This window comes from Aptenodytes patagonicus, chromosome 4, assembly GCF_965638725.1.
Source record: "Aptenodytes patagonicus chromosome 4, bAptPat1.pri.cur, whole genome shotgun sequence".
Lineage (NCBI taxonomy): Eukaryota > Metazoa > Chordata > Aves > Sphenisciformes > Spheniscidae > Aptenodytes > Aptenodytes patagonicus.
The window spans coordinates 46,142,604-46,154,858 of NC_134952.1; the positions used below are offsets into that span (position 1 = coordinate 46,142,604).

The window sequence follows — 12,255 nt, forward strand, 5'->3', positions numbered from 1 at the left end:
TATTGTAAAATAACTTTTGAACACTGAAAGTCCAGTTGGGTTCCTTATTTAACTTAGGTTAAAAAATATTAATTTTAGGGTAAGCGATCAAGGAACAATTAACCTGAATCTTCAGCAGATGAGCTCGGGATGGTGAGGAAGATTGCGTCCCATCTTCTTTCACCCGCTTCTGCATTATTCACCACCCACTGCTGGTGAATCACTGCATGTGCAAGTGGAGCACAGGGAGCTGCCAGGTGGAAGTGACGTGCCAATCCATCTCATCCTTTTAAGACAGCTCTCCTGTTAGTCACAAAAGAGAACAAAATTAGTCCTTTTTAGGGCTGAGCAGCTGTTCTTAGCATTTTCGACCATCTTCCCACCTAACACTGATGTCTTCGAAGCTTTCACGCAAATATTTGACCTGGAGATAGAAACCCACCCTGGTTCTAATCTGCGATGGGGGGGGATTAAGATCGTCTCCCAGGGCACCAATTTACCTGGGTGTCCCTTGTCCCAGGGAAGCTTTGCAGATTGCTGGCCCCACTTCTTAAAGTGGAAGTTCTCTCCTGGAAAGAGGGAAGTTTTAGAGACACTATCTTTCTATGAAAGCTTCTGGCTACAGCAGACTGACGTTGTCTTTAAAACAAAATGTAAATTTGCTGGCAGAGCCCACAAATGGGAAATTATGGTTTCTTGCATTGCACAGCTATGATTTATGTGGGATGCCATTGTACCTTCGTAAAGGTACAAAGAGCCTACCTCCATGTTGACCATTTCTAAGGCAGGCAGTCAACTGCTACAGTTTCCCAAACAGCCTCCAGAAATTACATGCTTCTTAGCAAGAGCAGTCAGTAAGACAAGTGTTTCTTCCTCTAAGCAATTTTCTCTAAGAACAAAATTTCATACTTGTTTTGTTAGTTGTCTTATTTCAGGAGAGTTCATCAACCAGTAATGTACTGGCAGGTATGGGTTTGTTTGGGTTTTTTTCCCCCTGGACCTGTAAATAACACCAGATTTCTCTCAGCTGTATTTGGACAATTCATCCCTGATACTTGTGCACACCAGAGGCAATTACTGTTCAGACCATTATCATTTTTTCCTTTTCACCATTTGTGTACTTCTGTCTTGCCAGTAATGCTACTGAATAATAAAATAGGTGATTTAGAGATGGGAAAGGTACTGACATTAAAGGTGTCTAGTGTCAGGACTGACAACAGATAATAGTACAAGTTCCCTAGAAACCAGCCTCCATAGTGGTGTTGAAATCCTGGAGGAGTCCTTGAGGAAGTAAGAGATGGTGATGATGACAGGTACCTGTTCTGGGGGAGCTGGGGAAGAAAAATGGTGCATCGGAGAGAGAAGGCTGGGATTCCCGAGTCAGAAGGGCACAACAGAAAATACAGGAGAGAACTCTCTGGTTATAAGAATACAAATTAATTTTGACATGTTTCTTAACACATTCCCGAATGTATCTTTCTTTCAGGAGTGTCATCCCAATATCTTTGAAAACTTAGCTTCTAAAGGCTAACTGTGAAAGAAATGAAGGCTCAAACTGAAGTTAGTGAGAACTGATGAATGCCACAAAAAATGAAGGTCTAAGTCAGCATGCAGTCAGTCACCCTGAGTAGCAAAGCTTGCCATGAGGCAAAGTCTAATGTTATTGTAAAGCCTGCTGCCTACGGAGCACCTATCCATGGGCAAGACAGTCTAAAACGGTAGGACATAGCTACTACAGAGTTTGAGGCATTTTGTGAGATATGTATAAAGCATTTCTGTTGGTCAAAATTTTTCCCATGCATCAACCCAACCGTTCACCCCCCCCAAAATACTAAAATACTGTTACAAAACACTATTAAAAATACTACTTATGTCTGGCTTCTGTAGATGTATATTTGGCCTATCCCTTCCACAGATTCTTACCTCACATAAAGCAGCTGGGCATGAAGGCAGCGAGTCTGACTACTGAAAAGGTTGCAATGGTTGAGATGTCTTTGCGATGAAAGGCAGGACATCTGATGGTTAGCTAATAAAATACATCCAAGGGTGAGCATGTAATTGATCATTTTTGCTGCCTAACAGGTGTCATCACATTTGTTGGCTGGTGTTATACACATTGACTATTGATGCCCCTTCTGGATGATCATGCTGAGGCACAGGGCCTATTCCTGCTTCACCTGAAGCCAGATGAGAGCTTGTGTATGAGTGTACTTGAGTTTGAACCCTGAATGGACAGAGTGGGGTAGCCGTAGCAGAAAACATGACTTAGTATTTTACCGGGTGAACATAATTTAGGTTGTATCTCGAGCAGACTTTAAGTAACATTGCATATGATCAGGATAGCTTTACACTAGTTAGCTTGGCTGTATTGTTGAAAATGGAACTGCAGCAGCAAGACTCTCAGCAGAGATTAACCACATAATTATTCACACAGCTTCTTTGGGTTTGTGACATTAGCAGTCAAATAAAGTGTTGTTATGTTTGGTGTCAGTTGCAGTCGTTGCAGAATAAACACGCTCTTAGCCAAACAGAGAATTTGCTGTTATTCTCATTGTACTCAACAGCAAAACGCCTATTTAGTCTACTGATGACAGACTTTTGCCCCAAGGAGCATGAGTTCCCTTATCTGTGAATAGTGTAATGTGAAATGCAAGTATTTCAGTGGTACTGACGTTCATTACTAGAAAATGAAAACAATAAAAATAAAGTTAAAAAACCCTTCAGAGAGTGTTTCCATTCATTTCCATAGCGGTGACTTCAGTTTGTTTTATATACAGTTGAAACCACAAATGACTCTCGTGGGGTTCTTTCACTCGGTGGATTTTAAATTTTACAGAGGGATTGCATTGCCTGAACACATGACAATACATTGTCATAAAAGTGACAGCCTCATTTTATGACATCTTTTCTTTTCCATTTTTGAGAGTTACAGTGAGAGAGAATTTTAATGGGTTGATCTCTTGGCATATTTTTTCCATGTGTTTCTTAAAAACATCTTGTTCCTTCTCAGTGCTTTTGCTTCAAAGAAATTCTGTATTCTTTTACTCAAGCTGTTCTATTTCCTTAGTTGAGATACTTGTGTTCTGTTTATTGTACTTACTCTCTTTTTGCAATGTCATGCCTTCACAAAAATAAACATACGTACACAAACAAACACAGTCTTCCAGTCCAGGGTGCCTTTGATGCAGTGAAATAATTTACTCCCTGGAAGAGGATAATCTTTAACACTATGGCTATCTTGCTACTCCAGTGTTCTCGTGTCCTGATAGTGTTCATCAATAGAATAAGAGTTACTGAGGAAGCATTTGACATCTTTGTGGGCTTGGTGCTCCAGCTGGAGACACTCAGCTTGGTGTTGAGACTGGAGATGCACAGAATAGTTAGGAACTGCTAAAGCCTGAGTTTCCTACAGAACACACCCAATGCTGTGTGGCGTTTACTGCACAACCTGTATTTTATATAGCTATAATAGAAAGAGTTTGAAAAGAGCCTGTCTCTGTTTATTAGAGTGATTATTTATTAGTGTGTTTTAGTGCTCACATGTATGTGAAGTGCTTCAGAGAAGATTGATAGAGCTCCAAGAGATTCAGTCATCTGAGGCGGGCACACAACAGTATGGCAGAGCAGGAAGCTTGTAGTAAGACTCAGGTTACAGAAGCTGTGTGTGTATATATATATACAGACATATGTATGTTTGAAAGACTCAGTGACTGAGGCAGCCCTTTCCATTGCTCCACTGCACTGTTTAAAGCCTAACCTTGCATCTGTCTGCAGTGTGAATAACTATGAATATTTGTTGCCATCACTGTGAGTTCAGGTCACTGAGTGACACGTAGGATCTATCTTCAATCTCTTGTAGGTAATTATTATATTTCCATAGTATAAAAGAAGTATTGTGAGGCTTGCTTCGCCTGTGTTTATATGATGTTTGAAATTCTTGTATATACTAACCATTAAAATGTGAAGTATTATGAATCACTTCATTTACTGCTGAAATGGAGATCCTCATGACTAATGACAAAATGGAGGAGAAAGAAGATCATACCTATCTGAAACTTTGGAAATTTCTGTGGCAGAAACAGTGGCATTTCTCTATTTTGATTTTGCTAGGATGGCAAATGAATGCCTCTGTGGTAGGTTAATCTATTAAAAATAGAGTAGGATGGTGAGAAACAAAGACAAAACTAACACCCCCACCGCCCCCCGCTGCCTCTTCCCAGAGTTGCTCCTTCCTCCTGACTCTTCTACACTCCCACCCCCTGGGCAGTACAGGGGGACGGGGAATGGGGGTTGCGGTCAGTTCATCACGTTGTCTCTGCCGCTCCTTCCTCCTCATGCTGTTTCCCTGCTCCAGCATGGGGTCTCTCCCACGGGATACAGTCCTCCATGAACTGCTCCAACGTGCGTCCTTCCCACGGGCTGCAGTTCTTCAAGAACTGCTCCAGCGTGGGTCCTTTCCATGGGGTGCAGTTCTTCAGGAACAGACTGCTCCAGCGTGGGTCCCCCATGGGCTGCAGTTCCTGCCAGCGAACCTGCTCCAGCATGGGCTCCTCTCCATGGGCTGCAGGTGGATATCTGCTCCACTATGGTCCTTAATGGGTTGCAAGGGGATAAACTCCGTCATCAGGGTCCTCACTACGGGCTGCAGGGGAATCTCTGCTCCTGCACCTGGAGCGCATTCTCCCCCTCCTTCTTCACTGACCTTGGTGTCTGAAGAGCTGGTTCTCTCACATTTTTCTCACTCCTCTCTCTCACAACTGGTATGCGGCATTTTTTACACTTTCTTAAATATGTTATCACAGGGGCACCACCAGCAACACTGGTGGGCTCAGCTTTGGCCAGGGGTGGGTCCATTTTGGAGTCGGCTGAAAATGCCTCTGTCCAACATAGGGGCAGCTCCTGATGTCTTCTCACAGAAGCCACCCCTGCAGCCCCCCTGCTACCAAAACCTTGTCATGTTAACCCAAGCCTCTTATTCTGAACTGGTCCTAAAAATGTATCTCTGCTCTGGATACCTGTTGGCAGAGTACTACAATTCTGTATCACAGAATGCTTATTTTAATTTTTAAAATAGCCATCTTGCCCATATGGTAAGAGCATTACAGGGAAGTAGTGGAATCATCCTGGCATAGAAAAAGACTTTTTCTCTGCCTAGCAATACACCTATTGCCCTTAAAAATTATTGGACAATAATTCTCTTTTTCTGTAATGTGAACGGATCATTCCACATCCGTAGCAATGAGAGTCCTCAGTTCTACATGTCCTAGGGTGTCTCTGCTTCAGACAGAAATATGCTCTTTCTGGGATCTTCAGCTTAGGTCTCTGCCTAAGTGTATCCACCTTTGCTCTGCTCAGATGGAGGCTGGTGCATGTTAATGACCCACGTATGACTGAAGTTCTTAAGAGGCATTATATACAGCCTGCACTTACCTTCTGGCTGCTGCTGTTAAAATGTCAGCAGTGCCCCCGCTACTGGTTTATAGCAACCTTGAGGTATGCCTCCACGTCCCTTTCTCGCATCGAGGACTGCAGTTACAATGCAGTTGAGCCAAGCTCCTGGAAATACAGTGTAAACATCAACCTCAGTGCTGGATTTTGAAACCTTCCCAGGAGGCTCATTCTGCAAAAAATGTTACAATCATTTATTACGTGCAACTAATTTTTTAGCTATAATTAACATGGTTCCTCACTTGAGAGTTATCCACAACATAAGAGTGTCGCCATGTAAGAGGGGTATGCCTGAAGGCAAGAATATAAGAGACTGTAAATCCTTACACTTGAAAAATTAATCTGGAGTCTTGGAACAGTTAGGGCATGCCTGTTTTCCAAGAAATCCAAACTCCTAATACAGCCTGCAGGGTTTGTCGTGGCATTTTTAAAGTGCTGCTTAAGTTTATGTGGGTAACTTCTCTCGGACTTCTGTACTGGCTTCCAAACTCACTGGGTTGTATGCCTATTGAAGTAGACCTTCTGCAGCAGTGCTTTTTGTGAGTGAGAGAGCAAGGTATTTCAGGATCATGAAAAAAGCGAATGGAAAATAAAATTTTCCATTTTGCTTTTTATAAATTTGTTCAGTAAATAGTAAACTATCCTCCTATAGCTGGGAGTAGTTTGCAGAGCTGCTCATGCCAGCTGCATTAAAAAAAAAAAAAAGTCTGGTTGCTGGAAACTGGAGTTTTCAAAAGAAGCAGAAGAGCTGGCCAAGGCAACAGCCACCACCTTTCCAGCTCTGCATCTCACTGTGGAGATTTGTTCTTTATTTTCAGGGGTCCATTTTCCTTCCTGCTCCCTGGAGTATCCCACTGCTCTGTATGAACCTGCAGAAATGCCTTTCTTTTTCCATGGGTCATACAGGATGGTGAACCACTTGGCTGGGATGAATCAGAAAAATACCCACAAGGGCTACAGTGACAGCTGAGGTTTGATAGTTTATTGACTTAATTTACTTTTAAAATAGTTTCTTATTGCTTCTAGCTGAAAAAAAATAGCAAGAAAGCAACTTGACAATTCTTAATCCAGTCATTGCTCATCATGATAAGTACAGACCAGAAGCTAGTCGTACTGGTTTAAAAAGCCAAACCCGAACTTTGTAACTTGCTCTGTATAGTTAAAATTGTCTCCTCGTCCACTTTCCAACAAAGCTTCTATTTCCATCTTTGGTTTGGCCACAAGATGGCAATAACTTGCAGACAAAATGCTGAAACAGCCAGACAGCGACTTGAAACAGTCTCCCTTCCTGAGCTTTTCCCTGCACTCTCCCCCCCTCCTCTTTTGTTTCAATATTTAATTGCATTTATTTCGGAATTACTAGGCAACCCACCCCCAGATGTGTAATTTAAAGGTGATGTGCTTGCAGTGAGATTTTCAGGATCTGCTCAGCAGAGCACCATCATGTGATACTGAGATAAGGTGGAGTTCGGCTTTAAGGGGGAGTCTCCAGCCTTCCTCACCAATCTTTAGGATCTCAGCTGGAGGAGTACCAGAGGATCCTTCCCCTTTCCCTACTCCTTCTTCTCCATCCAGCCTCCTGAGGCAGCCCCTGAGCAGATCAAAGACGGGCAGAGCAGTTGCAAGGTGAGTTTCCCCTGCGGTTGCTTTCCCATGACTGTGGGTGGTTGTGTGCCGGTTGGGCTGGTGTTTGCTTGCTCTCCTAGGTGCAGATGGCAAAATCCCAGGGAGGGGTAGGCTCCAGGTTGGACTTGCGAGTGGCTGGGTGAACCATCAGCTTGCGCTGACAGTGTTTTGTGCTTCCTTTCAAAGAGCTGCAATAGTTTTTACAGTGTATTTCCACTCACCTCTTTTTCTTTTCACCCTTTCTGTCTGCTGGTGCTAAACTTTTGACCAAAATCCTCCCGGAGAGTTGGAAGGGTATGTGCGGTGGGGGGAGACTGTGCAATCACCCGGAGGGGTCTGCAGAGCTGTGGGCTTTCCCCACCCCACGCCAGCACCCAGGATGGGGACGGATCTCCCCCCTGGCTTGGGAGCTGGTGGGGCAGGGGACAGGGAACAGTGCAGCTGTTCAGGAGCTGCAACTTCACCCCCTCCTGATACCTCATCCATTTTAGAGAGCTGGGCAGGGAGGAAGGACTCCTTGTCACTTTGCCAGCAGTGCTGTGTGTCTGAGCTGGTTCCCAGACGTGCTCTTAGGTTGCATCTCTGCTATGGAGGGAGGCAAGGGAAGAAGGAGCAGTGGCATTTTCTGTTTCTGAATTTGATATTTAACAAATAAGCAAACGCAGAGCTTAGTTAAGGGAAAAGAAAAACCCAGAGCCTGAAACCTAGGCCGCCACGTTGCTGGGTGCAATGAGGTCCCAGCTCGTGAGAAAATCTGTCCAGTTCTCTCCTTGCAGGACATGGCTCCTCGCCTGCTCTGCCTCTCCCATCGTCCCGTCAAGTCCCAGAGCTGGACTGCCACCTCATGCTGTACGAGTGACAGTGGAGATCATGATTAAATCCAGACGTTGATTTTCGGGCTGGGCTGAAGTCATACTGTTGGGAATTGAGGAGTCCTGACTCTCCGCATCACCTGCATGCTTGCCCTTTGGGTAAAGCACCTACTTCTGGCTCTGGCTGAAGCGGTGCTTCAGGAGGCCCTGGCAGGTGGGAGGTTCTTTATTGGACCCTAAAACAGACTTTGTGGACTAGGGAGACCTGATAAATTTAGTTAGCAGAGGCAGAAGATCTGAGAGAGAATGCTCAGGTGCATGCCTAGCTAGCTTGAAAATCAGAATAGCCAGACCTCAGGCAGAGATGCCTTTTGTCCGAAGCCACTGATGTTAACTTTGACAGTAAAATGTCACTCAGAGGCAAGTTATATCACCTGTCATGGTTTCATGTAGCCATGTGGTGATTATAAAGAGCCAGCAGAGCCAGCTGAGGTGAGCTTGTGATGCCGGTGACAAGACAAGGTGTTGGCATGGTCATCCTTTTGCTGACCCTCAGGAGGAGCCGGATCTGCAAGCCCAGCCCTCACACGCTGGCTCTGCCCCAGTGAGGAGGCAGCCCCAGCTCTGGTCCCCAGCACGCGGCTGGTTAAAAGGGTGTCTGCCACCAGTAACAGGCAAAGACGATTCTGCTCTGGAGACTTCGATGGCACTGAGATTTATACCAAATATCATTTAAGACCAAAAGCTCACCCGTTCAGGGTAACTTTTAATGAAGTACATGTTAGTGGACCATGTTTTTACAGCTTTTGTGATAAGTGCCATATGGAGCTAGGTTTGAAACACACTTGTGTGAATTTTAAGTGTCATTACTTTCATCACCATAACCTAAGGGTAAGTGAGCAATAAATCTAGCTTGTGGGAGACTGGGCAGAGGGAAAGTTCCAGATTCAGTGTGGCTGTCACTAATGGCGAGTTGGAGTAAAAGGTGTGTCAGGTTATTTGATTTCTTTCTTTCTTTTCTTCCCCCCCCCCCCCCCACCTGAACACATGCCTGAGTTTCTCTGATTTTAAAATCCAAGGCCTTGCAAAGGCGTGGTTATTTAGGCACGCCTATTTGCGTTGCATGGGTCAAGAAATTTTCTGCAGTGTTTAATTTTTGCTATTTTTTTTGTCTTCCGTCTTGTTTTGTTCTTTCTTTGCTGCACAGCCCTGCTAGCTGAGATTAAGGTGTTCAGAGTTCCTGATTTGCCTTTGACTCGGTGCCAGTGCTGCTGTGGGCACTCGGCTGCTCAACATCAAGTGTATGTATTAGGTAAAAAAGAATGCAGCAATTTTTGGAGTAATTTTTCCGCCCCTCACATCAGTCAGATGGGGTTTCCCTTGCCCTTATGCGATAGCTGGGTATAATTCCACTTAGAGCAGCTTGAGAAAGCAGACCTTTGCGGATTAAACTTGTGAAGAGGAGATGTAAAACACCAAGCAAAGGCTGCGCTGGTGGAAGACTGAAATTGCTTCTCAGCTGGTTATTTCGTGTAACTTGGAAAGGGCCGGGAAGGGGTCGCGTCCCCCGCATTTGGATCCTGCCTGCTGCCTTTCTTCCCCCGGACTGCCGCCCCCGCTCCCGCCCCGGACCGGGCGCCGCCGCCGCCGCCGCCGCCGCCGCCGCCGCCGCCGTGCTCCCGCGGGGCTTTCCCCGGCGGCTGGGTTGGCCATCCCCGCCCGCGGGGAGAGCGGCGGCGCGGCGGAGCCCGCCCGCCGCGGGCAGGCGAGGCCGGGGCGGCTCCGCTCCCCCGCGGGACCCGGCCGCGCCGCGGCTCCGCGCCGGGGGGGGCGGGCGTGGGGGTGCCGGGGCGGGCGACGTGCCCGGGGGTGACCGGCCCTGCTCCTTCCCTTCTCCCCAGGTGGTGCGCGGGAGATGCGGCCCGGCGGCGCGGGCGCGGCCGAGGGTCTCCTGGCCGGCTGATGGGCGCCTGTTGAACTCCGGGAGCGGTCTGGATGAGAGCGGCGGCGGCGGCGGCGGCTGTGAACGTCGTGCAGCGAGTTGGGCACAACATGAACACGTCGGTTCTCGCCCCCCTGGGGAATAGGTCCGGTCACCTGAATTTTTCGGAGAAGAACTCGCAGATCTTGCAGTTTGAGGATGAGGATTGCCATGTGCCTTTGGCCATGGTCTTCACTTTGGCCTTGGCTTACGGGACTGTGATAATTCTGGGAGTCTCTGGGAATCTGGCCTTGATTGTCATTATTTTAAAACAAAAGGAGATGCGCAATGTTACCAACATCCTCATTGTCAACCTGTCCTTTTCTGATCTTCTAGTGACCATCATGTGTCTTCCCTTTACCTTTGTGTATACTTTAATGGACCACTGGATTTTTGGGGAGGCCATGTGCAAATTGAATCCTTTCGTGCAATGTGCCTCAATCACCGTCTCGGTCTTTTCTTTAGTCCTCATTGCTATCGAACGCCATCAGCTGATCATCAATCCCCGTGGCTGGAGGCCGAACAACAGACATGCCTACCTGGGGATTGCTGCCATATGGATTTTAGCCACAGCTTCCTCTTTGCCTTTCCTGATCTACCACGTGTTAACGGACGAACCCTTCAGAAACATAACATTTGATGAATATAAGGACAAATATGTGTGTTTGGACCTGTTCCCCTTGGACACTGCCAGGCTTTCTTATACCACGACGCTTTTGGTGATTCAGTACTTTGGACCGCTTTGTTTTATATTTATTTGCTACTTAAAGGTAAGAGAGAATCCCCTTGCGATATGTACTTCTTTCTGTCTGATGTTTGTTTATCCTTGCAAAGATGATGGTTGTAGGTTAAAATATCCCACATGTTTCTCTGTGTTGAATTTCCTGCAGATATACATACGATTAAAAAAAAGGAACAACATGATGGACAAGATGAGAGACAATAAGTACAGATCCTCTGAAACCAAAAGGATCAACATCATGCTGATCTCAATAGTGGTCGCATTTGCAGTTTGCTGGCTGCCTCTCACCATCTTCAATATCGTGTTTGATTGGAATCACGAAATTCTGCCTGTCGCTACCTGCAGCCACAACCTTTTGTTCCTGATTTGCCACCTCACCGCCATGATCTCTACCTGCGTGAACCCCATCTTCTATGGGTTTCTCAATAAGAACTTCCAAAGGGACTTGCAGTTTTTATTTCATTTTTGTCATTTCCGCTCCCGTGAGGAGGATTATGAGACTATAGCCATGTCCACCATGCACACAGATGTTTCAAAAACCTCTTTAAGGCAGGCAAGCCCGGTTGCATTTAAAAAAATTAATAGCGATGATGATGACAAAATATAAAGAAGTAATAAAAATTCTACACCAAACTGCTGGAAGTGTGATCGCTGGTGAAACATGTCCAAGGACAAGCACAATTACATAACAAGTACAAAATGGGTAATATTTTTCTTTTTTTCCCAAGGAACTTTGATTTTTGTCACTTTGAAATTATACACTGTGCATTTTTGCCCCTTTTACTGCTTTAATGTTCGCAGCAGTTATACCTGAAACTTATTATAAGACATAGTTGGACCTGCTACTACCTATGGTTTTCATCAGCTGTCTTTTGTTCTGTTTTCTTTGTACAGTTATGTGCTTTAGCATAAAGATATACTTATTGATTTTTTTCAAAGAAGTAATTTTCAGGAGTGTCCATCTAAGACCATTAGAAACAATATGAACCGCAGGGAAGCTGTCACTACAGAGGACACCCATCCCAGCATAAAATTAGGACATCGAAGAATTCTTCTTCTTCTTTTTCTTCTTTTTTCCTTCTTCTTTTTCTTCTTCTTTTTCTTCTTCTTTTTCTTCTTCTTTTTCTTCTTCTTTTTCATCTTCTTTTTCTTCTTCTTCTTCTTCTTTTTTTTCTTCTTCTTCTTCTTCTTCTTCTTTTTTTAATCCGGCTTTTGATTGATGTTAAAATCCTGTAAAATCAGTGTAGGCACGCAGAAAATGATTCTGTGAAACCTGTAGAATATGTTAAATGGGGACATGCATTTGTCTCATTTATAGAGGCAATTCAGGCTGTAATCACTTAGATTAAAGACAGGATTAAGAGAGAAATTCTGTTCTCATTTACGAGAATAAAACCCTACAGTAATTCCACAGAGCACAATGGGATAACTCTGATGTTTCACCACAGCAAATGAAAGCAAAAATGGGCCTTCAGTCCCAACAGATTATAGCTGATTTTAATAATACAGGCTTTTTAATTTAAAGAACCCAAACCCCATTTTCATCTGCCATCACTGACAGGAGTTAGTGTTGCTGGGATAAAATGTACTGTCCGTCCCCAGCCTATGAACCATGCAAATTCTCCTTAAGACCTATGTCCAGAATCTAAAGGGAGGTGGGACTGTTC

General features: G+C 45.0%; 1 protein-coding gene across 1 annotated transcript; it reads left to right on the forward strand.

Annotated features, from left to right (window-relative positions):
- Window positions 1–6,941: 6,941 nt before the first annotated feature.
- On the forward strand, window positions 6,942–11,616 carry NPY1R (neuropeptide Y receptor Y1). Its single transcript, XM_076337620.1, has 3 exons — window positions 6,942–7,053; window positions 9,767–10,616; window positions 10,737–11,616. Exons 2-3 carry the CDS (start codon window positions 9,861–9,863, stop codon window positions 11,193–11,195), a joined length of 1,215 nt encoding a protein of 404 aa, XP_076193735.1. The 5' UTR covers window positions 6,942–7,053; window positions 9,767–9,860; the 3' UTR covers window positions 11,196–11,616.
- Window positions 11,617–12,255: the final 639 nt, after the last annotated feature.

Coding starts and splice junctions, on each gene's coding strand:
- NPY1R (XM_076337620.1), top strand. CDS start 9,861: ATGAGAGCGGCGGCGGCGGCGGCGGCTGTGAACGTCGTGCAGCGAGTT. Junction 10,617..10,736: donor TATTTATTTGCTACTTAAAG/GTAAGAGAGAAT, acceptor AATTTCCTGCAG/ATATACATACGATTAAAAAA.